Raw genomic sequence first — 26,686 nt, 5'->3', positions numbered from 1 at the left:
TCCTGGAATCAAGTCCTGCCTTGGGCTCCTCGCTCAGCTGGGACCCTGCTTCTCCCTCTGCCTGCTGCTCCCCCTGCTTGGGCTCTCTCACTCTGACAAATAAAATCTTTATTAAAAAAAAAAAAAGTCATTGGTGTTTTGTTTTTTTTTTTAAAGATTTTTATTATTTGAGAGAGAGAAGGAGATAGACAGAGAGAGCATGAGAGGGGGGAGGGTCAGAGGGAGAAGCAGACTCCCTGCCGAGCAGGGAGCCCGATGCGGGACTCGATCCCGGGACTCCAGGATCATGACCTGAGCCGAAGGCAGTCGCTTAACCAACTGAGCCACCCAGGCGCCCCGGTGTTTTCTTTTTTAAAGATTTTATTTATTTATTCATGAGAGAGAGAGAGAGGCAGAGGGAGAAGCAGGCTCCCAAGGAGGAGGGAGCCCAATGTGGGACTCAATTCCAGGACCCTGGGATCATGACCTGAGCCGAAGGCAGACGCTTAACCAACTGAGCCACCTAGGCGTCCAAGTCATTGGGGTTCTGATAAGAGATTACATTGGATCTATAGATTGCTTTAGGTAGTATTGACATGTTAACAATATAAAGACTATCAGTCCTTATATTTTTTAGGTATATTAGTTTTGTTTCACCAATTAAAGGTTTACGAGAGGAAGGACTATATATTACAAGTCTCTGTATCTGCCAAGTTTCTTATACATATATTTGTAAAGTAATCTGCTTTGATTTTCTTCTGGTTACAGTGACAAGCAACTGTCTCTTGCTTCAAAATGTTCAAATAGATTTGTACCTTCCTATTTTATTTGTGCAGGGTAAAATTCTGTGGTGCTAGTAAGAACTGTATGAATACAACCATCCTTAACAGGAAATATTCAGTTTTCACAAATAAAAGATCTACTATTTATTTGCTAAGAATAAAATGTTAGCTGGCTAGTACTGCATGACAGCACACACCTTCTAAGAAAAGGCTTTTATTTGTATGTGAAGGCTCCAAACTTGAGGTAGATGAAGGTATATTGATCCTCTAAAAACCAGGCTAGGGGCGCCTGGGTGGCTCAGTCGTTAAGCGTCTGCCTTCGGCTCAGGTCATGATCCCGGGGTCCTGGGATCGAGCCCCGCATCGGGCTCCCTGCTCAGCGGGAAGCCTGCTTCTCCCTCTCCCACTCCCCCTGCTTGTGTTCCCTCTCTCGCTGTGTCTCTGTCAAATAAATAAAATCTTAAAAAAAAATTAATTAATTAAATAAAATAAAATAAGAACCAGGCTAGACACGTGTATGCATCTGGCCAGTAGTCATTAGAGGCTAAATTACCACAAGTTCATATTCCCCTAAGGCACTAGTGATGCGAGGTATAAAATCTGAAATATACAGAAATGATGTTTGTTCACTTTAAAGAGCTCAAAATATCTTGGTCTTGGGCTTTTATTCCTAACTGTACTTTCATCATGTAAATCAATTCTAGCTGGAATGGACTATGGCAATCCTAGCCAAGAGGAGGGCAGTATTTCTATTCTAAAATATGGATGACTGGTGCCGGTTTATGTGAGAGGTGGTAGCAGTAGCTGCTTATTAAACGTCAAACTTTATAACAGAAATTGAAGCCTCTTTGGGTGGCAGTTCCTCTCCCAGTAAGTAAAACAAAGAAATAGCTCTTACACGGCTACAACCTAAATTGGTATTAAAAGTAAATATTTTATTATATAACAGGAGTTAAAGTGTTCAAAAATCTTAAACAACAAAACCAAAAGCCATTCTGGAAACAATGAGAAAATTTTACAATAAAAGCTTTCACTTATCAGACATGTGAACCAGAAACAAATTGTTACATGTGCTGCAAACAGATAGGGCCAGTGTTCTGTCTATTGTGGCAACTGAACAGAGTGTGAGCTACGGAATCACTGCCCTGATGGTGACTGAAGCAGGTGAGGAGAGGCGGGGGCTCTTGAGCAGGATGCTCCAACTCAGGCCAGGAGTCCACCTATGATCCAATTCCCGTCAGTCAGACAAGTCACTCTGATCCAGCACGATTATCCTGTGTGTGTATTTTTTAAAGAACAACAACAACAACAAGGAGTTTTGAGTTGGTGTACATATTTTTGAAAGACACAAACAGCAGTTTCTTTCTATTCAACTGAATTCAAGGGAAAGGGATTTTGATCTTTATATTCAAAGGAGATCATCAACTAGTATATCATGGGAATGCACAATGACTGCAAAGCAACTGAAAGCAGCATTCTGTCCTCCATCTGTCTAAAACTGCTCTTGTGCTGAATCTACTGACTACTTCACCAAAGTTGGCATGAATTTCACCTTATATTTTAATTAACTATAAACATTAACAGATAAAAAATTGAGCAACTCTGAATTCATTATCATTTAAAGAAATTTATTAGTAACTTTATAATTCATGTTTATTTAGATGCTGGCGAATGTTTAAAGCCTGTTCCTGTTGTCTAGAGACAGTAAACTTTGACCTATAAGCATACGCCAACTCATTACCTGGATGGTTCAGACCAACCCAGTCGCTTCCAAAAACAGGGTTTTAGTTCCTCTTGATGAAATATAGAAAGAAGAAAACACAACCCGATTACTGTCTGGGTCAAAGGGTGCCAGTATTCAGAAGTCACATTAGTGTTCTTTCTCTAGTTTAGGGTGAACTGTCTTACCAACAAATGGTTGTTTTCTTCTACAGAGAGAATCTTTCTAAAAACACGGTTAATGGGCTTCCCCTCCTAACATTCTGCAGCTCTCTGTCACAGCAATGGACACTAATGATGCTAATTCACAAAGTCCCTGCATTATGTTCTCAGTGAACTCAACACTAGCTAAATGCTCACACACTCTGGACCCTGTGCCAGTCAGAGTCCCAGAGGGATTCAAATGCATGCCCAAGCCCTTTCACGAAGTGACCACTCACACAGGGATAGTCAGAGTTAAGGGAGCAAACAAGGGCTGGCAAGGCGTCCAGTGAGCAGCAGCGGGAAGCCATTATCACTGCTAAGTCTAGAGGGATTGGGGTGGAGGTGGGGCAGAACAGTTACTGGGAGCCAGTAATAGCTGGAACTAAGAAGGACAGGCTGCCTCACAGAAGCTGTGCTTCTGGAGGGACGGCACTTCTACGCAGAGACTAGGTGTTGAAGTCGGCAGGCAGGGGAAGTAATACCCCACCTACCCTTCTACCCTCTTCCCACTGACCAACGGGAAGCCTGCTGGCCAGGAAGCCCAGGAGATACAGTCCACAAAGCACAAAACAGGGCAGAGAAAGGAGGAGAATGAGAATGAACCAGGGAAGGGATACAAGGGATACCAGATATTCTGAAAGAGTTAACATTTCTAACTTCCTAAGTAGAAGGAACTTTAAATATAGAGGGGTGTCATTTCTGAATGACGCCTAAAGCTCTGTTGAAATAGTTTTGAAATAAGATTAATTTATCCTTTCACATTACTTGTAGACTCCACTTAAATTCCAGTTTATGACTTCTTATCAGATTCTGCAGCCTCTGTGTGAGCTAAATTTAGAACTCTTTTGAAGACACTAGATAATTAGAAGCAAAACATCTTCCCACACAGTGTGTAAGATAAGATGATGAAACTGGCCAAAGGCTTGCTTTAGAAATAGAACTGGATGTTGTTACTGTTTTGTGATGAAGATACAACTGGCAATTAAGAGAAAACATGGGCTGAACTAGAGGAGGAAAGCATAGAAGGATTATGTATAGCATTTGGGAAGTATTTCTAAATAACTCGGATGCTTATCACAGCCCAAGGACTCCAGGCTACATCATAAATAATCATTCATTCATACCTTCTTCAGAAGTTCCTAAAAAACTGTCTGATTTCCTTCTCTCTGATTTGATCCTTTCTTCCTCTTTTGTCTTCTTTTCACCAGCTTCTTGGTCCTTGATATTTGCCTCCCTTCAATGACAATGATTTTGAGCATCAAACCATAAGCACAATGGCCAGGAGAACAGGACTGCTCCGAAGGATTCATAATAGGTGGCCCTAGTGGCCAGGCATTAGCTTGTGCGCTATAATGTATATTAACTCACTTAATTCTTATTACAACTCTATGAGGTAGTCACCACTACCATGAAGCACAGAGAAGTTTAGTTACAGGCCTTGTAAGCCCTGGAACTGAGATCTGACCTAAGCAGTCTGTCTCAGACTCTGCTCTCAACCTCGAGGCTATATTATCCACCTCTACCCAAACCCCACAAAGCATTTCACTTATGTTCTAATTGGTGTCCTTTTTATAACTACCATTTATTTTATTACCTTACTTCATTTCCTGAAACTCTCTCTGAAGTATCTCTGATTGAAGTATCTAATGATTTAAGGCCACGTTTGCCAAACTAGTAAGCAGAAAGCATCTCCCCCACTCAACGGTAAGCTCCTGAAGGGCAGAGACATCCTATCCCTCTGCTTCTCCAGCACAGCGCTTGGCTCACTGTCAGTGCTCAACAGATGCTGGTTCAACCAATCTGACACTGTTTAGGGATTTTCTTCTGTTTTCATTTGCTAAATATTCAAAACAAAATATGTAAAATGAGAGAGAAAATAAAGCCAGCTAGAGCAAAAAGGATTTTTTCCCTCCTAACCTCTCATCACTGATAGAATCATAGGCTCTAGAATGGGAGGAAGCCTTGAGGGTCTCTCCCACCTCCATCCAGATGACCGGGCCCAGCGTTGTCTAGCCTGTGCTTGAGTGGGAGGAGCTGGTGGTCAAGGGAGTGTAAAGGCAGCTGTTCTCTCTATCAGACGGCTATGGCTCTTAGAAAGAGTGGGCTTTGCTGCATAAAAATACCTAACTCTGCAGTTTCTAGCCACTAGTTCTGTCCTTTGGGGGAGAAGAGAATAAGCAGACTCTCTTCACTTCACAGTATCTCAGCGATTTGAGGGCAGCTAGCAAATCCCCAACCCCATCCGTGCTTCTCAGGCTGAGCCTCCCCAGATCCTTCAGCTGTTCTCACAGCACATGGTTTCCAGACGTCTGACTGTTCTAGGGCCACCCTCTTCTGTTTGTCAACATCGCTTTTAAACTATGGCACCCAGGAAGACGCTCCACACTGTGTCCCAGGAGTCCCCTCTCTAGCGTGAGACACTGCCTTGCCCTGGACAGTACATCTCTGTCTGTTCAGCATTAATGCTGCATTGACCTTTTTAGCAACTGCATCAAACGGAGATCTCATGGAGTCACTACTTATGCCCTCTTCAAGAAAAATTTCTTGGGGCGCCTGGGTGGCTCAGTTGGTTAAGCGACTGCCTTCGGCTCAGGTCATGATCCTGGAGTCCCGGGATCGAGTCCCGCATCGGGCTCCCTGCTTGGCAGGGAGTCTGCTTCTCCCTCTGACCCTCCCCCTTCTCCTGCTCTCTCTCTCATTCTCTCTCTCGCAAATAAATAAAATCTTTAAAAAAAAAAAAAAAAAAAGAAAAATTTCTTGAATTCTTACCATGTCTCAAAATGCATGCTAAATGCTGAGCATATAAAAATAAGACACACTTCCTCCCTTCAGTGAAACTGCAGTGAGGAGGAGCTTCCAGTCAAAAATTCTCCACTAGGTCAGATACCTCACATTCTGTACATCTCAATGCTCACTTTCATCTTTTAGAGGAATCTAAGATTTCCACCTGTCAAGACTATTTTGAATCCACAGTCTATCACCTATCACATTAGCATTCATTCTTATATTTGTGTTATCTAAAAATTTGATAAGCATGCCTTTTCTGATTTAATTCAAATGGCTGATGAAGATGTTGAAGGTGACAGGGCCAAGGTACAGCAATCTTAGAGGCCTCTCTGTATACTGATATCAATCTGGTGATCAGTATCTTGAGCGCTGTGGGTGGTTGGAGGAAGAGGGGCAGACAGGAGTCAAGGCTGGCTTAACAAGAGCAATGTAATGACATCACCAGACACTCATTCTTCAAGGAGTCAAGGTATTAAAAAAAAAAAAAAAAAAACACCTAAAATCTAGACCTCCTTCCTGAAAAAGAAGAAAATGATCCCCTGATGGGAGAACAATAACCTTGTAGAAACTTCAGGGAGATCTTGTAGCTCCATGCTGTCCTCAGGGGGCTGTAGCCATCTTTCTAGGTCCTCATCGAGAGTAGAGTGAGCTCTGTCCAAGGGTAAGTGAAGAGAATTGAGACAATTCTTGTCCCATGACAAGGAGGCACAGTGTTTTAGGGTGGGGAAGGCCCTTCAAACCCATGCTTTCACTGTACACATGAGAAAATGAGAGCTCGGTGAGACTACCTACAGCAGCAGAGGTCACTGAGATCCGATTTAAATGCAGACCAAAACCCTTCTTTAGCCTCTTGACCAAAAGCCTCAGCACCCATAGTTACCTCCCAAAGTCCAATGTTAGACTCAGTCTCAATTCTACGTCATTAAGTCAATTTCTACCTGAGGCTAGAACTGTACACTCATTACTACTTTTTTTGGATGAAGAACTGCCTCTGAGGCTAACGGATGCAGAGAGTGTTTCTGGAAGGCCTGAGAAGTCCCACCGTGGGCACCTATCTGTGTCCAGCACAGCCAGCCCTTCTGGAAAACAGTTATAGTAGACAACTTCTGATCACGAACAAAGCACTTTATACAACCAAATTTAACTTGGCTTTTTGAGCTAATCTTCTTTTGCTTGAATAATGATGTACATTTTTACTGAAGGTGTTTTGGGGAGTTGGAAGGGCTGGATTTATACATTACAGAAAAAAGATTTCTTTAATTATTTACTATTTTTTAAAGATTTTATTTATTTGTCAGAGAAAGAGGGAGTGAGTGCACACAAGCAGGGGGAGCAGCAGACAGAAGAAGCAGGCTCCCCGCTCAGTAAGGAGCTCCGTGGGATTCAATCCCAGGACCCTGGGATCATGACCTGAGCCGAAGGCAGATGTTTAATTGTCTGAGCCACCCAGGCATCCCTAGAAAAAAAAGATGTCTAAAACTTTTAAAAAGTATTTATCTTCTTCCCCCTTTGCCTCTTTGTCTTTTCTGTCTCCCCAGGACCTTCCTTGCTGGTCCCAGGGCTCCAGTCTCCTCCTCCACTTCCCAGACCTTCCCTTCCAGGTCTTTCTTCTCCTTCCTCATACAGAATAATTTAGCCCTTGAAGAGTGTGACAGAAACTGGATTCACTACCTAAAAGTTATTCATAGCACTCTTCTCCCTTGCCTTCTTCTTCTATAGCAGCTAAAAAACTAAAAACTCAATTTATAGTCTCCCTTGCAACTGAGGGTGGTCATGCATCACATTTGGCCAGTGAGATATAAGTAGGGCCTTATATCTCCTGCTGGGGAGGGCTTCTGGGAAAGTGCTTTCCAGATAAAAAGGGGCAGAGTCAGAATATTCCTTTGCCCCACCCTTTTATCTCTGCCTGGTGTGTGGACAGCAGCCATCTTGCAACCAGGAGGTGACAAGTCTGAAAATAAAGGTCAACATGCTAAGGTGGCAAAGCAGGAATATCCAAAGAGCCTAAGTCCCTGACCACATCACCAAGCTGCTACACCAGGCCTGCCCTGCCAGCCAGTGGGACTGCCTCTTGTGTGAGACAAACTCATCTAAGCACAATGGTGGTGTTCTCTATCATTTGCAGTTGAAAGAATTGTGCAGGCTACCCTAAGGATCCACAGGACCAGGATTAAAATAACACGAATGGGGCGCCTGGGTGGCTCAGATGGTTAAGTGTCTGCCTTCGGCTCAGGTCATGATCCCGGGGTCCTGGGATCGGGTCCCACATCGGGCTCTCTGCTCCTTGGGAGCCTGCTTCTCCCTCTGCCTCTCTCTCTCTCTCTCTCTCTGTCTCTCATGAATAAATAAATAAAATCTTAAAAAAAAATAAAAAATAAAAAAAAATAACACGAATGGTACAAGGATAGATTCAGATCCTCTTTTTCTTCAAAATTTAGACACTTTGCTCATCGTGGATTTTTTGGCATCAATTTTCATTTTTAAAAATGCCGCATTAAAATAATTTATCTTGACTCCTGCGTTTTTTGGTGTCTCCTTCAATTTTGTGCCTAAGGAGTGTGTCTCACTCACCTCATGCCAGTCCTGGCCCCAAATGACAGTTAGGACAAGGCAAAACAAGTCAGAAGGCACAAGAGGTGAGCTGAAGTGGTTTACCTTACAGCACGGGTCAAAGGAGAGCTCTGAATCAGGAATGGAATGGGGTTTCTTGAGGCAAACTTGTGTCTTTATTTTTTATTTATTTTTTTAAAAATCTTTTATTTATTTATTTGACAGAGAGAGAGATAGCGAGAGCAGGAACACAAGCAGGGGGAGTGGGAGAGGGAGAAGCAGGCTTCCCGTTGAGCAGGGAGCCCAATGTGGGGCTCGATCCCAGGACCCCGGGATCATGACCTGAGCCGAAGGCAGACGCTTAACGACTGAGCCACCCAGGTGCCCCACAACCTTGTGTTTTTAGACTCAACGGTCTAGATGATTGTCCCCATTTTCTCTTATTTGGCTACAAATACCTAAAAATTCTCTTCTAAGGCCTTTAATTGAAACATTTTTTTTTTTAAAAGCTGAAACCTATGTTTGCCTCACAAAATGAAGTAAAAACAAAAACAAAAAAACAACCTGACAAGAAAAAAATCCTATTAAAAAATGGGCAAAGAACTTGAATATTTATTTCTCCAGAGAAAATATACAAATGGCCATGGACCATATGAAAAGGTATTCAACATCACTCATCACTGGGGAAATGCAAATCAAAACCACAATGAGGTATCACCTCATACTCATTCCATTAGAGTGGCTACTATCAAAAAATCCAGAAAATAACAAGTATTGGCAAGGATGTGAAGAAATTGGAGCCCTTGTGCACTGTTGGTAGGAATGTAAAATGGTGCAGCTGCTGTGGAAAACAGTATGGTATTTCCTCAAAAAATTAAAAATAGATTTACCATGTGATCCAGCAATACCACTTCAGGGTACATATCCAAAATAATTGAAAGCAGGATGTTTAGAAGAGATATTTGTACACCGTGTTCATAGCAGCATTATTCACAGTAGGCAAAAGATGGAAGTCACCCAGTGTCTACCAGTACATGAATGGATAAACAAAATGTAACACATAGACACACAAACACACACACAAACACAGGAATTCAGCCATAAAAAAGAAGGAAATTCTGGGGCGCCTGGGTGGCTCAGTTGGTTAAGCGTCTGCCTTTAGCTCAGGTTATGATCCTGACTCACAGGATCAAGCCCTCTGCTCAGCGGAGAGCCTGTTCTCCCTCTGCCTCTGCCGCTCCCACTGCTCGTGCTCTCTCTCTCTCAAATAAATAAAATCTTTTAAAAAAAAAAAAAGGAAATTCTGACTATGCTGCATGGATGAACCTTGAGGATATTATGCTAAGTGAAATAAACCAGTTACAAAATGACAAATACTGTATGACTTTACTTATATGAGATATCAAGAGGAGTCAAATTCACAGAAACAGAAAGTAGAATGGCAGTTGCTAGGAACTGAGAAAGGGCGAATGGGCAGTTGGTTTTTGAGTATAAGAGTTTCAGTTTTGGGGTGCCTGGGTGGCTCAGTTGGTTAAGCGACTGCCTTCGGCTCAGGTCATGATCCTGGAGTCCCGGGATCGAGTCCCGCATCGGGCTCCCTGCTCGGCGGGGAGTCTGCTTCTCCCTCTGACCCTCCTCCCTCTCATGCTCTCTGTCTCTCATTCTCTCTGTCTTAAATAAATAAATAAAAATCTTTAAAAAAAAAAAAAAAAAAAAAAAAAAAAAAGAGTTTCAGTTTTGAAAGAAGAAGATAGCAGGAGGGGAAGAATGAAGGGGGGGAATCGGAGGGGGAGACGAACCATGAGACACTATGGACTCTGAAAAACAAACTGAGGGTTCTAGAGGGGCGGGGGGGGTGGGAGGATGGGTTAGCCTGGTGGTGGGTATTAAAGAGGGCACGTTCTGCATGGAGCACTGGGTGTTATACGCAAACAATGAATCATGGAACACTACATCAAAAACTAATGATGTAATGTATGGTGAGTAACATAACATAAAAGAGTTTCAGTTTTGTAAGATGAGTAAGTTTAAGAGACTGGCTGCACAACAATGTGAATATACTTAACACTACTGAACTGTACCCTCGAAAATTTTATGTTGTTTATCTTATCACAATTACAATAAAAAACAAAAAACTTTTAGGAATAGGGGCTATTTAGGATAGTATGAAGAAAGACCTTTTCTTCCCATCTTATTTGTCAAATATCAGAAGAAAAACTAATACAAACTAATACCATATATTAAATCCTTTCAGATGTCCAGCTTTTTCTGTTACCTCTCTGTGTCCTCTTCTAGATCCTGAGTTTCTTTGGTCCAAAGCATACTGCTATGTTCTTTTTCACAGTTAGTTGCTTGTTCTTCTAAATGCCTTTGATCTAAAAACAGTTGAAAGACTTAACTTTATTAGAACATCAAAAAACAATTGAGAAAGGCTGCCTTAAAATGGAGTGCAAAAAATTAAGGTTAATCAGTGGTCCCTGAAGCATGCACTGCACGACTTCTTCCCAGGAGAGCCAGGGACCAGGTGGCAGTCTGCAGGGTGCCTGCATCCACAGCAGCTGCTTCTGGGGTCTTGGGAGCTCTCTGGTGCCAGGTGAAGCGACAAGAAACCTTACCTGTGCCAAGACTCAAGAGAGACAGAGGAAACAGAGGAAAGAAAGGACACATAAAAGAGGAGGCAGGAGACCCTGGAAACAAATTGCCCAGATTTACTTTGGGGGACTACCCTGTTCTCACTTGTTAGATGTTTCTAGGTTGAAGCCTCAAGGAAGGAATTTGGGTGGGGAAGGGTAGTACCCTTTAATGTATGCCAGGCATTTTGTAATGCTATCTCATTTCATCCTGCCAGCAGTCCTATGAAGGGAAGGTTTGTTCAGTATCTTACAATGTAGCAGGCACTGTGCTTAGAGCTATTGCATACATCAGGAGGTAGGAATTATCATCCCCATTTTACAGATGAGGATGACTGAGGCTCAGAGACATTAAAGAGTTTGCAGTTCAAAAGTGGCAACTGAGGTGGAATTGTGCCTGACTTAAAGGTCCACAGTCCCCCAAATGTACCAATGTGCTGCCAAGGACAGTGTTACAGCAAGGACCTGATGAAAAAAATTTGGGTAGTTGGCTTACCATTTGCAGTGATGCCCAGATGACTTGCTGTGTTCTCCCCCAACACTGTGGATGAGGCCTGCTCCTGCTTCAAGTGCTCTGTCACAATCATATAGAAGCAGAAGGCAAGTTATTTCTTCCTTTACACGTCACACCATTCTCTAGGGCAGTGGTTCTCAAAGGGTTGCCCTATACTCCGACTTAGATATGCAAATTCTCAGGCCTCATCTCAGACCTACTGAGTCAGAAACTCTGGGGGTGGGGCCAAGCAATCATATTTTACAAGCCCTCCAGGTGACTCTGACAGCTGATAAAGTCTGAGAACCACTGGTCTAGGGCATTCAATCCCCTCCAACACTAAAAATAAAAACAAAAATGGTAACGATGATAGGTCACATTTGCAGAGCTCTATGTGGCAGGTACTGTTTTTAACTTACACACATTCATTCAAGATTAATGTTTGCAGTCTTCACAACAATCCTACAAGACTGATCATGTGATTTCCATTCCTGTTTAGCAGATGAGGAAATGAAGGTAAAGAAAGGTTGAGGACCTTGCCTGGAATCACACAGAGTAAGATGCAGAGCTGGGATTTGAACCTAGATGGTCCAGCTCTAAGATCTACGCTCTTCACCTCTATTTTATCCTCTCTCAAAAAGTGTGGAACAACATCAAAGCAACCTCCAGTTTTCCTCATCCCTGTGGCCTATGTTTCATATTTTTTACCTAGTTTATGAAAAGACAGAAGGCAAAGAATATCTATAATTTCCAGTTCCTGAAGAATTGACCACAAGACCAAGACAAGCATCGGCTAAACCCCGCATCCGGCTTTGCCTTTGTTAGCTGCACAGTATGCTTCAAGTGCTCCCCGCAGAGCAGGGAGGTAGCTGGGAGGCAGAACACAGAGGGACCATGGGTTCCCTGATGCAGCCCTGTTGTGTGCAGGCACAGGGCTCTCTCTTCCTGCAGGTCAGGAAGCTTCCTGGCAGCTCCTGGGCATCAGGCCCCATTTGATCAGTTCAAATAATTTGAAATAAAAAATCCATTTTTATCCTTGTTAAAAGTAGTCCCTTGTTGATCTTAAAGGATCATCTATATCCTAGGGTTCTAGAGGATCCTCCCCTTTAGGCCTTTGTCAGAAGCCTAGAGCTTTGGATGTGGGTCCTCCAAAAGAACAGATGTCAACACCAGGTCACTCCCCAAAGCTCTCCTGAGGTGGAACAAGAGAATGATAATATACAATAATTGCGTGGGAGTGCCCATTATTAGGAGAAACTACCCAAGTGCCCTCTCGCTTTGTCTTTCTGGGAAATTACTGACCCATGTCAAAGTACAGACATCACCTAGAAACCTGGTCCAGATAATTCCCATAAGTAAAATGAGTGTACTGGGGTACAGCTGTGCCACGAGGCTGAAGCCCAGGAGGAAGCCTGCTAACAGTTGCTGAAATGGGGGAGTCCATATGGTGACTGAAAGAGAAGACAGCAGGATCCAGAGGGAAAGTATTGCTAAGGTCAAACTACAAAGGAACCTACAAATACTACCTTAAGTCATGACCAAGGAACAAATGACACTGAGAATTTACCTGAGCTGGACATGTGTAGGTGACCTTTACTCTTATAAGCAGCAGTTCTATTGCTATACTATGAAGAGCAACTAGAGAGGAGGATTTGCAAAGACTCCCTGGGGATTTCTAGAGAAGGAGAGCCAGTGTGGGGATGGGAGCCCTAAGAGCTTAACCTAACATCCCTATGACCCTGTGGCAATGCGGGAGAGGTGTGATGAGGTAAGAAGGGCCTGTGAGTACGGAAAAAGAAACTAAGGAAGGTTCTGGCAGCTCTGACTGGTTCCACCCTAGTTCTTCAGACCCACAGTCAGGGGCTTGGGGTTGCGATAGCTGTCATTGAGTCAGACCACATAGGTCCTCTTTTACCTCCCTCTTTCTGATGAAACACAAAACCTCAGAGACCCTGAAAACCAGCTGGTGCATCTCAGGAAATTCTCTACAGGCCCCATACCAAGAACTGGGCCATCAGAGGTCTGACAAGATGTGTCCTCTCAGGGTAAGGGGCTGGTCAGCCAGGCTGTCAAGAAGAGAACAGTCGGGTCTTTCCTGGGTAAGGAAACCACCTGTCCCAATGTTTCCATTTATTCAGCATCGGCTCAGCTGGGCAGGGCCAGCCGATCCAACTACAATTAAATTGAGCTGGTATAACTGGGTCTCTGCCTGAAATGGAAAATTCTGGTTTCATTAGGTCTTATGCCACTGACATCTCTGCCCCTGGGAAAGTGATTCATCCATGCTGCCAATACCTTTAATACCTCCTGCTAATGGCAAAACTGAAAGTACAGGATGTCTTGGCCTCAGTAGCCAGACATCAGGCCCCCAAGTTATGGCTGGTTTCGTTCAAAAAGGAAGTAAAAAAATCCCTTTAGTAAAAGAATTTCATCTTAATAAACCACTCAAATGTTATTTCTCTTAGAATCATGACCATAGGCCCTTTAAGTAACAAAGCGACAAAAGACACAGGCTAATTATCCTGGCCAGGTTTCAATAGTAGTGTGAGGCCCATTTTATTGGAAAACTGCTCCTTCCTGAATTGTGTACATTCGATCGGACCTTCTGAGGGTCTTTTGTACTAGTGCTTACACTTGAGACAAAGAACCACACTGTGGTCACGGAGCACATTCGGTATTAAACATCCCTTACCAATTTCGTCAAGCAGCTCCTGAGATGGTGGTGGTAGCTCATCAATGTGATGCTGTGAAATGGCTTCTACTAGTGCTTAAAAAAGATAAAGGGGGAAATGACTTAACACCCTCCTGGCCCTGAACTGGATTTTCACAGCTTCCACGTGGACTTGACCTAGGACTTCTCAACAGTAAAACAAACTAAGGCAGGGAGACAGCATTTCACATCAGCAGTCCTAGCTGAGACCTCCTAACATGTGAATGGGTTTACTCCCCCTTTTATTACAAACCCTTTCCTACTTTGCCCCTTACCCAGTACTGATTGATCTGTGTCCTTTCCTCCCCAAGGATATTAAGGGTAGGTGAGGTACAAATTCTTACTAAGCGGCTGCAGGCTCCTGGAGGGATACAGAGGCTCTGGACCACTCAAAATGAACAAAACATATAAAGTGGGAGGTCTTTCTCTATAGATTATCAGGCCAGGGGATGCAGAAGCAACCACTCTTTGGGCCTTTCCTTAACTGCTCAGTTATAACACTAACCCAAACCCCTCAGCATAATTCACAAAATCCAAGAACTGTACCAAAACATAAGACATTGAAATTAATATACCAAAGGCAATACACCTCAAGAGCTTTTAACATTCTCATACCTTTTTATTTGAAAACCATCTCCTAAGAATCTATCCTAAGAAAGGGATCAGAGGTACAGACAAAGATTTTTGTACAAAGAGCAAAAATTAGAAAACAATATAAATCTTCAACATTAGGGCATGATTAAGCAACATATGTAGAATGGACTATTATGAAGCCATTACATATATTTACAAATAACTTCCACTGACTAAGGGGAAATCCTCAAAATACAGCATCAGAGAAAAAAAAGGCCAGAGCTGACACACAATTATGATCTCAACTATGCTAAAAATATATACATTTTTGCATATTGAAATATGAAAGAGAAGGGTGCCTGGCTGGCTCAGTCAGTACAGCATGCAACCCTTCATCTCAGGGACATGAGTTTGAGCCCCACGTTGGGCAGAGAGTTTACTTAAAAAAAAAAAAAAAAGATACATGCCAAAATAGTACAAGAAGTTAAAAAATGGTGGTAGAATTAAGTGGTAGTGTTTTTTAAAAGCTCTTTTTAATTCTCTAAGTTTAATAAGTATACTTTACTTTTATAATCAGAGGGAAAATAGCATTTCTTTTGGTTTTTTTTTAAGATTTTATTTATTTATTTGACAGAGAGAGACACAGCAAGAGAGGGAACACAAGCAGGGGGAGTGGGAGAGGGAGAAGCAGGCTTCCCGCAGAGCAGGGAGCCCGATGCGGGGCTTGATCCCAGGACCCTGGGATCATGACCTGAGCTGAAGGCAGACGCTTAACGACTGAGCCACCCAGGTGCCCGAAAATAGCATTTCTGTTGGAATCTAATGTAGCATCAAAGATGAGAAGAAGGCTCCCTTAAACTGGCTTACTATTGTTTTGTATTTTGGTTCTATTTTGATATTAAAAACACAGGATACCTTTTGGCAGGCTCCTTCTCTGGGTGGCATGGGACGATGATGTGTCAGGTGACTTAGCAATGCTGGAGGAACCGACCCCAGTAAATGCAGACAATCTTTTCTATAAGTAAGACATAAACATGGTAACTGATTGAGCTCAAAAGACCCCTAATGCAGTTCAACCATTTCCAAGAGTAAGCCTGTGTTTCACTGATGGAAGAAGCCACTTGTTTTGTTGATTGAGTCAAACTCATTCCTCCTCTGCAAACCCTTCTCACTCCTCTTTGCCTCCGCAGTGCCCAGTACCTACCTCTGTGTTGGATCCCACCAGCCTTTCTCACTAGATGGGGAACTCCTCCGGGGCAGGGACTAGGTCTATCTTATTTATATTTGGATGCCTAGAAGAGGGCCTGGCAGGCTACCTGGCACTTAGAACACACCCAATTAACAGACGGTTGAATGAAGCATAAAGTTCTTTATCTCCCTACTTCAGAGTGGACCTTTTGTGAGTCAAATGCCCAAAGAAAATGGCAGCTGATTTTTAATTGAAGGCCAAAGCAAGTTATCAATCTGCCTATAGGATGGTCAACAGATTTTTAATGAGCAGTGCCAAGTAAGGAATTTGTAGTTTTCTTGAAGATACTATACATATGAAATATGAGGGAGAGAGAAGAGAAAAAAAAGGACAGCAGGGGCAGAAGAAGGAGGAGTGGAGAAGGTAGTACACAAATATGTGTTTTATTACAGACTATTAGTTCAGGAGTTCAGAGAAGGTGGGGATCAATCAAAACTCTCGGGAAACCAAGCAGAGGAGGCAACAAAGAGGAAGGAGAACTCAAGCCTCCTCAAGTGAGCAGGATATGTGTAGACAGAAAGTACACTGCAGGTGAAGGTAGTAGCATTATAAGCTGTTGCAGTTTGGCTCTTTAAAGAAATTGCTAGACATTATCTCTGGTGGGGGGAGGCACAAAAACCCAAGATCTATCCTATAATACAGACTCAGAGAGACACCCCAAGAAGGCCTAGAGAAGATCCAGCTTATTTCTTGCTTTCTTTGTAAAATGGATTTGGAGAAATCTTAGTACTTTGGATCCCTAAGGCCTTTGGGCTGATTCCATGAGTATGGAAAGCAGAGTCGGTATACTTACAAGATCAGTCAATCTTGAAGGAACAGTTTCAGGGGAAGTAAGAAAGGAATCTAGGCTCTTTGCTTTCTCTCGAACGGTTGAAAATCTATCAGATGAAGTTTGAATAGATTCCTGACTGTTCCAGTATGAGGTAGACCCTGTTTTAATCTGAAATGTGATACTTTCAAGGCAGTCTTTATACCGACTGGCAGCTGAAGAACTCGACCCTGTTGTAGAAAAGAGGGCAATTAGTGTCCAAATCCTTTACATTATTTAAAAACAAAAACACAGAACTCTCTATCTATACCAGGGATTCTCCAAATTGTTAATAACTAAAATAATCACTGATTATGACACATAGCTCCTCAAAGTATTAAAAAAAAAAAAAAAAGACAGTCTCTAAACTTGGCCATCAAAATAACGGAGATTATTGGAACCACAAATATAATGGAACTAAGGACACCAGAGGGAGGCTATTTGATGCTGGCTGTTGAGGTTGGAGGACTCAAAATTATGTATGTTTAAGCAATAGGTTTTGAGTTACAAACTCCAGAGAAGCCAATGTATTTGCACTAAATTCAGTAGTGTTAGAGTAAAAAGTACAGTTTGCATTTACGTGTCTCTACCACCAAAGTCAAAAAACTCCCTATAGCTGCTTAATAACCACCACCAACAACCCCTACCTGGCCCCTCATGGGGTTATCCCCATCAGCTCTGGCGCTAGACAGACACCTCTGCACTATGAGGAAACACCTGCCGGTCTGTTCTCATGGCTGGCTTCCCAAAGCCAGTGGGGCAGCAACTGTTCTCCTCAAACACTTCTCCCTGCAGTGATTACCTGGGCTGAGCGGAGTGCTGACACTTGTAGGTGCGTGGTTTATTTTGGGGGTTTTGCATGAGACTTCTTTAAAAGAACCATCTTGTTCGTAGGAGATACTAGAAAGGTCTTGAATGTCTGTCAGTGATCTAAGAAATTAAAAGCACAAAGTAATTAGGAGATGTTTAGAAAAATCAAACAATATATTCCCAAGGGGTACTTTTTAAGGATGCTCTTGACAACAATCTTTATTTGGCAGTAGACCAGAATTAGACTATCTTAGACTATCATATGTATCTGAAAGAGAATATTAGAGAATATCCTAAAAAGAGATACTAACTTTAAACATATCTCAGCAGCTAAAAATAAACTATTTCCACAGACAAAAGTATATTTATATGGAAAACAGATTTCATCTACCTCAAATGTAAATTTATTAATATCATCATCATCATCACTGTATTTCCTTGATTATAAGATGCTATTAATTTAGATCACATCATCATAACAGGTTTTTGGTGAAAAAAGAAACACGCTCACATTAAACGTATACATAAAACTGGGAAGAAAGTATTCTCTTACAAATAAGGAAATACTATTCCCCTAAAACCAAGACTTTACACAGCATCCTTAGGCAACCCTTTGGTGGCCCTACATGTCTTTCTCCTTCAGCTCCTCTGGTGATTCCTTTAATGTCTCCTCTTGTTCACCTTCAGTACTGTAAGAGAGAAAGTGAGAAAAGTATATGAATCCCCTGTCAGCACAGTGCACTAACCTGGTACAAGGGACCAGTTTATCAGCCCTGTGAAAAGCAGTAGGAAGGGCACTAAGCTCAGAAATGGAAAGTGGGTTCTGGTCCTGGGTCTGCTACTGACTAGCTATATGTTCTCAGGCACGTCTGGGCCTTTCTCTGGGCCTCTGTTTCCTCTCCAGAGATTGAATAAATACCCTCTAGGCATCAGCCCATCTGAAATCAGCCAATGATGCTATATGACAGTGAGCAAGTTCCTCAGGAAATCAAGAGAGCACAGGAAATCTGCTGGGAATGGAGGCTGGGGCAAAGGGCACAGCCGTGGGACATTACCAACATTACCAACTGTGAGACAGCTTCCTGCACGGGTCATCAGGTGAGGCCAAGAGAGACTTATGCCAAAAAATGACCAGAAAAGAATATGAACACAAACTTGACCTGTTTCTATGTTAACCACTATCTAGAATTCCATTTCAATATCTGTTGAATACAAACTACAAGCCAGATCCCAAACTAAATTCTTCCATATGTTTTCATATATTTTTTTAAAGATTTTATTTACTTACTTGACAGAGATAGACATAGCAAGAGAGGGAACACAAGCAGGGGGAGTGAGAGAGGGAGAAGAAGGCCTCCCACGGAGCAGGGAGCCCGATGTGGGGCTCGATCCCAGGACCCTGGGACCACAACCCGAGCTGAAGGCACTCAACGACTGAGCCACCCAGGCACCCCTGTTTTCATATTTTTAATCTTTGCAACAATCCTATGAAATCAATGGTACAAAGGAAAAAGCACGGATTTTGGACTGAGTTGTGACTTTATTAATTCTGTTCACTAGAGTATTTGTTTCACTTCCAAGCATACAGTAGGACAGCACTTCTTGGCCCTCCTAATTTATGTAAATGGCCACATGATTGTTTTAACCAGTGAAATATAAGTGAAAGTGATGTGAATCACTTTTGGGCAGAAACATTAAGGACAGTGCACAATTCATGTTCCCTTCTTCTTGCCTCAGCAATCAAGGAAATACAAGGATGGAGTCTTCCTCAGCCTGGCTCTTGGGTAGAAGGTAATATAGCACAGAACACTCCTAGCCAATCCAAGACGGACATGGAGTGAGCAAAAAATAAATTTTTGCTGTTTTAAGCCACTAAAATCTGGGGGTTGTTTGTTATATAAGCATAATCTAGCCTATGCTGACTGATACATCCACTTACTAACTGCAGCCTTGAAAAAAATGAATTTCGCTTTCCTTATTCGCAAAATGGAGATAACAGTATATATCTCAAAAGGCTGTTACATAAATTATATTTGAGAAAACCGAGTACCTGGTATATGGTAGCTGCTTAGGAAATACTAGGTATAATTATTATAGATAAAAAAGTTGAGGCCTTGGGGTGCCTGGGTGGCTCAGTCGTTAAGCATCTGCCTTCGGCTCAGGTCATGGTCCCAGGGTCCTGGGATCGAGCCCCACAACGGGCTCCCTGCTCGGCGGGAAGCCTGCTTCTCCCTCTCCCACTCCCCCTGCCTGTGTTCCCTCTCTCGCTGTGCCTCTCTAATAAATAAATAAAATCTTAAAAAAAAAAAAAGTTGAGGCCTAGAGATAGGGAAAGTAATTGAATGTTATTGTATCAGGCACTTTACATCTATTATTAGTTTTTTTAATTGGACTTTTTAATTTGAAGTCACTGCATATTTACATGAAGTTTAAAGAAACACTTTACCCATGTTTCCCTGAATGATAACATCTTGCAAATCTATAGCACAATATCACAATCAAGACACCAACATTGATACAGTCAAGATACAGAACATTTCCACCACCACAGGGATCCCTCATGCTGCCCTTCTATTTTTTTAAAGATTTTATTTATTAGAGAGAGAGAGAGAGAGAGAGAAAGCATAAGCAGAGGGAGGGGCAGAGGGAGAAGCAGACTCCCCACTGAGCAAGGAGCCCTATGCGGGGCTTGATCCCAAGGACCCTGGGATCATGACCCAAGCCCAAGGCAGAAGCTTAACTGACTGAGCCACCCAGGGGCCCCTCATGCTGTCCTTTTATAGGCATGTCTACTTCCCTCCTACTGCCTACCTCTACCTTATCCCCTGGACACTACTCAAATAATTTTATAATTTCAAGAATGTTATATAAGGGGCGCCTGGGTGGCTCAGTTGGTTAAGCAACTGCCTTCGGCTCAGGTCATGATCCCAGGGTCCTGGGATCGAGTCCCACATCGGGCTCCCGGCTCAGCGGGAAGCCTGCTTCTCCCTCTCCCACTCCCCCTGCTTGTGTTCCTGCTCTCGCTGTCTGTCTCTGTCAAATAAATAAATAAAATCTTTAAAAAAAAAAAAGAATGTTATATAAGTGGAATCATATAGTAAATAACTTTGGGGGATTGCTCTTTCCATCCAGCACAATTCTCTGGAGATATATCCAGGTTGTTGCACGTATCAATAGTTCATTTGGGGCGCCTGGGTGGCTCAGTCGTTAAGCGACTGCCTTTGGCTCAGGTCATGATCCCAGGGTCCTGGGATCAAGCCCCACATCAGGCTCCCTGCTCGGCGGGAGGCCAGCTTCTCACTCTCCCACTCCCCCTGCTTGTGTTCCCTCTCTCGCTATGTCTCTCTCTGTCAAATAAGTAAATAAAAAATCTTTAAAAAAAAAAAAAAAGTTCACTCTTTTTTATTGCTGAGGAATATTCCATAGAATGGATGTACCGGTCTGTTAAAAAATCATTTACTTGTTGGACAACATTTAGGTTTCCGGTTTTTGGTTATTACAAATAAAGTCGCAAAAATAACTAAATAAATAAATAAAGTTGCTATAAACATTCATCTATGTATTTCTTTTTTTAAGATTTATTTATTTGTTTGAGAGAGAGTGAAAGCACGAGCACGAGCAGGAGGGGCAAAGGAAGAGGGAGAGGGAGAATCTCAAGCAGACTCCACGCTCACGACCCTGAGAGATCAAGACCCGAGGGGAAACCAAGAATCGGATGCTCAACCGACTGTACCACCTAGGCGCCCCTACATATATGTTTTTATATGAACATTAAGTCTTCATTTCTTTGTAATTAATGCCAAGAGTTATATTATTACTTTTAATCTCTATGTCAACATTCTTCGTAAGGATTCTTATTCCTACTTTACAAATGCAGAAATAGAAGAGAGGGTTGAGAAACTTGACCAAAGTCACAGGGATGGAAAGGCAGAGTCACGATCTGAATAGTGATAATGATCCCTCTTCACAATCCCTCACAATCCTACTGAACAAGTCCTAAGAAAGCTAAGTGCCCAACACTCATTTTTATGACATGGTGGCTAAAACATTTGAGGACAAGCAATACATAAATATGGGGTATTATCATCTTTTAACATTACTTCTGTGAGTCTGAAACTGTGAATAAAATACTAGTACATACCTTCGTATAGGTTGGAATTGAGATCTGGTCAAAATCTCAGCATTCCTTCCAAGGCTTTTTCTCATTTGGAACTTTTCTTCACCTGAAAGAATAAAGTAAATGCATTTTTTACTGAATTTTTGCCAATTCAGATTATTATTTTCATTCCTTAGAATTTCCCTTGGTCTGGTCCAGAATAAGAAATAATCTGAATAAACAAAGTGCTTCCTAATTGGGTTTGGATTGAGTGTTGTAGGAGAGGTTTTTGCTCTGAAAGTTTATTTTCCTTGCTCAGAGGGGGTAACTACATTCTGACACTCAGAATACAATCAAGCCATTTACTGGCCTTTCAGTTATAACCACTCAGTTATTTCTGGAGACAAATGTTATTTTGTCTTTTCAGGAAGGCAAACTGACCTGGTTCCTGTCAACAGACACCAGGGGGCGTTGAAACCAAGAACTGTTTGTTCACTAAAGATTCCAAATAGAAAAGACAATTAAGCTGGGCATTCCCAGAGTGCTAACTGTGCCTCTTGGCCATCAGGCTCCATTTAAAGCCGGGGGGATGGGGTGGGGGTGGGGAGGTTCACAACCAATTCAACTATCTTCTGTTCTCCCTGACATCAAGTGTCTGAAGTTACTCCCCCACAAGTTCTCAATAAGATACTTTGCAGACCTCAGGGCAGACAGGGCCACTATCTATCTATTTTCCTTCCCACCACTATACTGCTCTGGTTTATAGAGAAGGAGACAGACAGAGCAGCCTGCCCTCTTGGCAAATGTTCATGATACCCTTGCCATTCCTTAGGAACACGTGGTCTAGTGGGCAATGGGGAGGCCCACCAACGCAGTGTCACCTTTAGCAGGTACCAAGGAGGTCTGAAACCCCATCAGTAGAGAAGCATTGGGGTTCTTCTTCCCGTGACCCTCTTTCAAATACCTAGAAAGCATAAACACCTAGAAAGCATAAAGGAATTCCTAATAAGTACAATTAGAACTGGAGGAACACTTAAGAGATTTTAGAGTCTCTCTCCTTTATTTTATACAAAGGGAGAGTGGGGCCTGGGGTGAAATGACTTTCCCAAGGTCATGCATGGGGGAAAAAAAAATCAGTGGCAGAACTGGGCTCGGAACCCAACATGTGTCCAATTGTTACCTGTGATACCACCTGATATGGAAGGGGTATACGTCAGAACCCTAGTGGAAAAGGGGGGAGAGAAAGGCCGAAAGCAGGAAATGAGTGGAAATCAGAGGTTTCTTCGTGTACTTCAGATGTTTGTATCAAACTAGCCCTGGGTTTCTAACCTACCTGCCCCACAATTTCTCTATCCCACTCAATCCTCTTCGAAACAGAAGTGAAATGTCTATGTGCAGGCCAGGCTCACACAGAACATGATCGTGGGCAGAGGCTCCACAGAAAGAAATGGATGACCCAAGACCCAGGTCTGGGGACTTTTAATACATGTTGTCCTGAGGATTTAAATGTTCATCTAAAAGCTCATTGCTTCTTAAAATGCTCTTGGCTGGGCGCCTGGGTGGCTCAGTCAGTTAAGCGTCTGCCTTCGGCTCGGGTCATGATCCCAGGGTCCTGGGATCGAGCCCTGCATCAGGCTCCCTGCTCCGCAGAAGGCCTGCTTCTCCCTCTCCCACTCCCCCTGCTTGTGTTCCCTCTCTCGCTGTGTCTCTCTCTGTCAAATAAATAAATAAAATCTTAAAAAAAAAAAAAAATGCTCTTGGCTGTGACAGGGGCATGAATCAGGTTAGAGACAGAAGACAGAGTGTGCAGCAGGAGGAAGGGAGTAAGTTCAGAACCCAAGCCCACCATGCCTGGGTTCAGAATGTTGAGACATGACCACAAACAGCTACATGGCTCAGTAGGTGGGTAACTCTGGCTTTAAAATAGATGGTTGTATACCTTAAAAGAGTAAAAGTGCACAATTTTTACAATGTCTGTATCAGAACCAGTGGTTCACTTATATCTTACCTTGTGCCACACCTGGGCTGCTGATCCAAGGTTAGCCTCCCATGTTAACGGAAAGCAGTTGCTGAGTTATATAGAACCCAAGGCCTCCCAAGGCAAGAATGTTATGTTGACTGTGTACTATTGGCTGTTATTAACTCTTTGCCAAGAAGCTAAGCAAGCAAAGGAAAATGCCTTTTGGGGTGGAGAAGGACATGAAGAGCAAGTTCTAGTTTTTGTTGTGTCAAAAACCAGTTGTATGGCCTGGGCAAATCCCTCAAGTCAGCTCAGTGAAGATGAACAAGATGAACAAAAACCAGCAATGTGTCACGAAGGGGTCAGAAATCTAATGAAAGACTAGAGGGGGAAAAAAGAAGAAGAAAGGAGAGAAGGAGGAGGAGGAGGGGGAAAGTGGGGGAAGAGGGGGAGCAGCAGAGCAACCACAAAACATATACTCTAAGAATGCAAGGGGAGGACAGATAATATGATATGTGGCTGTCAGGAGGCTGGTAAGGGGCAGGAGATTCATTCTAATGAAGGGAAATCCTTGAGCCTAGGTTCCCTCATCTGCAAAATCAAAGGCCTGAAGGAGATTATCTCTAAGGACTGTTCCAGCTCTAAAGATCTGTCATCCAACAGAAAGTGAAGGCAAGTGAAAAGGAATCTGCCTTAAGAGCTTATTACCAGAGCCTGGAGGTTGGGCAAATGCATCTTGTATTCCTTCAAAGTCCTCTTCTATGGGGCTTGAGGTCTACAAAAGAATAAAAGAGCAAAGGAAGAAGGGTCACTGGAGGCCAACATATAATCCAAAGGTAGAGGGAGAATTTCTTGATGTTCTTAAACCTTGAAAATCTTTCTATCTTTAATAGAAAAAGAACAAACCTGTTTCGAAGACATTAAGGATCATTTGTACTTTATGTCCCTCCTCAACAAGCCCTCCCCTGCCTCCCGCTGTGAGGAGGAATTGTGTGACTTTTCCCTTCTTTATGTTATTATCCCCTCCTCTCCCCAGCCTTCCAACAAAGATGTTTTGATTCTTAGGACCTTCACCAGAAAAGCCAAAGAAGGTTGGGGGGTGCCTGGGTGGCTCAGTCAGTATCTGCCTTCGGCTTAGGTCATGATCCCAGGGTCCTGAGATCGAGCCCCGCAATCAGGCTCCCTGCTCAGCCGGGAGTCTGCTTCTCCCTCTCCCTCTGCTCCTCCCCTCAACTTGTGTGTGCGCTCTCTCTCTCTCTCAAATGAATAAGATCTTTAAATAAATAAATAAATAACATAAGGGAAAAAGAAAAAAAAGAAAAGTCAAAGAAGGTTGGAAAAATGGCCCAGAATACTGGTTCCTTTGAGAGGGTGCAGTGACTGGGAGGAGGCCTGGGGGCGGTCTTCTGGAGGACTACTTCCTGATCTGAGTACTGGTTATATGAATGTGTTTAGTTTGTGCAAGTCCATGAGCTGCACACATAAGAGCTGTGTACTTTTCTCTATGTTACACTTTATGTATGTATACACACACACACACACACACATATATGTATGTATGTATACATATGTACGTGTGTATATATATATTTTGTATCTTTTTATTAAAGATTTTGTTAACATCACAGTCTGCTCACAGTAAAGTCAAGAACAGGTGAAGGATTAATAATGAAAAACTGCTCTGAGTTATCAGAAGTGCAGAACAGTGGAAATGATGCTTTTGTTGCATCACTGAATTCTTATCAGTCAAAGGTCGTGTTTGAGACATACAATCAATTCCTCCTTTTCCTCCACCCCACCTTCCATATTGGTAAAAGGTCCAAAAAAGGTGGTAGGTTAGTAGGAAGACGAGGCAGAAATTATATAAATAAATAAGAAAATCCAAACAGCTTCATTTTACAAATGAAAATACTCTGTACAAATAGATGCTTGCCAAAGCCGGGCAGGTTCCCGAGAAAGCCCCATGCACTGCCCAGCATCACATTCATGCTGAGCCCGGGCCTCTGATCCTGGCTCTCTCACTACTGAAGCTTGGCAGGCCAGGGCTAATTCCCTACATGTGTGGATCACCACTTCTTCACACAGAGGAAAAACAGCAGGCCTTCTTCTCTTCTCCACAGGAAGAGTATGTGAATTAGGTAACATGAAGAAAAGTGTTTTGAAAAAAAGTACTAAGTACTGTACAAATGCAGGAATCACAGTTTTGGGAGAAACTGCATATGACCTTCCATTCTCAAATATCTTTTTTTCAGAAGTCTTTTCAAAACATGAAAACACTGCTAAGTCAACATTATACATTTTTATATGTAAGCTATTTTTTCTCAATAAAAATAATTTAAAAGAATGAAGGCAATAGAGAAAGCTGAAAAGTACTTTACCCTAAACAGTGGTTTTTACCTCTAGAGCTAAGTTTTCTTGAGCAGTTGAGGAATAAAAATATTCATGGTCTGGAGTTAAAAATTCATCTGTTATGTCCTCAGAAGATTCTGGTGAACAAGTTGATCGCACAGACTGATCCTATTAATAATGTAGGAAATCATTTTTAGGTTGGTGTTCATTATAAACAAATCCCTTTATATTTGGATGCAGTGTTAATAATGGGGTTATCTAACATTACCCAGCAGTCAGGGTGACACTCCCTGAGCCAGCCCTCCCTGCCTGCTTGCACACCTGCCTCTGCCCTCCTTCCCCACAGTGAGCTATGCACCCCCTGCAGCAAGTGATACCCCCTGAGGCAAATGACAGTCCTGAGACTCACATCCTCATCCGTACAATGGAGGGGGAGGGAGTTGGGCGACTTTTCTGCTCTGAAATTCTAAGAAGAAAGGCCCTAGACAACTCAAGCTGGGACTGAGCTTGAACAGCCACAGATGCTTCGTCCTCCAGACTGAGGAGTCCCGTGGGTTCTACAGTTTAAAAGCAAGTGAAGGAACATGACGTTAAAAATGGCAATGCAGGGGCACCTGGTGACTCAGCCAGATAAGCATCTGACTCTAGATTTTGGCTCAGGTCTCGATCTCAGGGGGTAGTCTGCTTGAGGATTCTCTCCCTCTCCCTCTGCCCCTGCTCACGCCAGCTTGTGCACATGCTCTCTCTCAAATAAATAAATCTTTTGAAAAAAATAGCAATGCAATCTCAATAATAAAAATAAAACTTGAAAATTCCAAAGTACCAGTGATTTCTTTAGCATCTCTGTTTCCCCCCTTCCTTTTCTGCTCATTTCTCCATGTTCAGGCCCTGGTCCCCACATGGCAGGCAACTAACTCCTCTCCACACCTTCAGTCATGTCTTGGCAGAGGTTTTGTGATTTATTTCCTTGGATGCCGCTTCCGCCAC

The 26,686-nt window shown here is 42.7% G+C and overlaps 1 protein-coding gene across 38 annotated transcripts in view; it reads right to left on the bottom strand.

Moving 5' to 3' along the window:
• Window positions 1-26,686, bottom strand: part of TEX14 (testis expressed 14, intercellular bridge forming factor) — a 74,290-nt gene that overhangs the window by 10,833 nt on the left and 36,771 nt on the right. For 11 of the 38 annotated variants that reach the window (XM_064582937.1, XM_064582939.1, XM_064582936.1 and 8 more), the window contains 14 exons: window positions 25,748-25,867; window positions 24,059-24,125; window positions 21,436-21,517; window positions 17,921-17,983; window positions 17,287-17,414; window positions 16,470-16,675; window positions 15,343-15,442; window positions 13,837-13,911; window positions 11,148-11,225; window positions 10,297-10,396; window positions 6,030-6,122; window positions 3,809-3,918; window positions 2,503-2,554; window positions 1,682-2,035 (listed from right to left, as the gene is read on the bottom strand). In XM_064582937.1, the coding sequence (XP_064439007.1) occupies window positions 1,999-2,035; window positions 2,503-2,554; window positions 3,809-3,918; window positions 6,030-6,122; window positions 10,297-10,396; window positions 11,148-11,225; window positions 13,837-13,911; window positions 15,343-15,442; window positions 16,470-16,675; window positions 17,287-17,414; window positions 17,921-17,983; window positions 21,436-21,517; window positions 24,059-24,125; window positions 25,748-25,867 (1,311 nt within the window). In that variant the 3' untranslated portion in view covers window positions 1,682-1,998. The other 27 variants (XM_064582941.1, XM_064582942.1, XM_064582940.1 and 24 more) reach the window with 27 other exon arrangements.

Source organism: Mirounga angustirostris, unplaced genomic scaffold, assembly GCF_029215605.1.
Source record: "Mirounga angustirostris isolate CCGP_5_RB_7025 unplaced genomic scaffold, mMirAng1.0.hap1 SCAF_17, whole genome shotgun sequence".
Taxonomy (NCBI): Eukaryota; Metazoa; Chordata; class Mammalia; order Carnivora; family Phocidae; genus Mirounga; species Mirounga angustirostris.
Note: the sequence above shows the minus strand (reverse complement) of the source record. Positions and strands in the feature narration are given on the sequence as shown.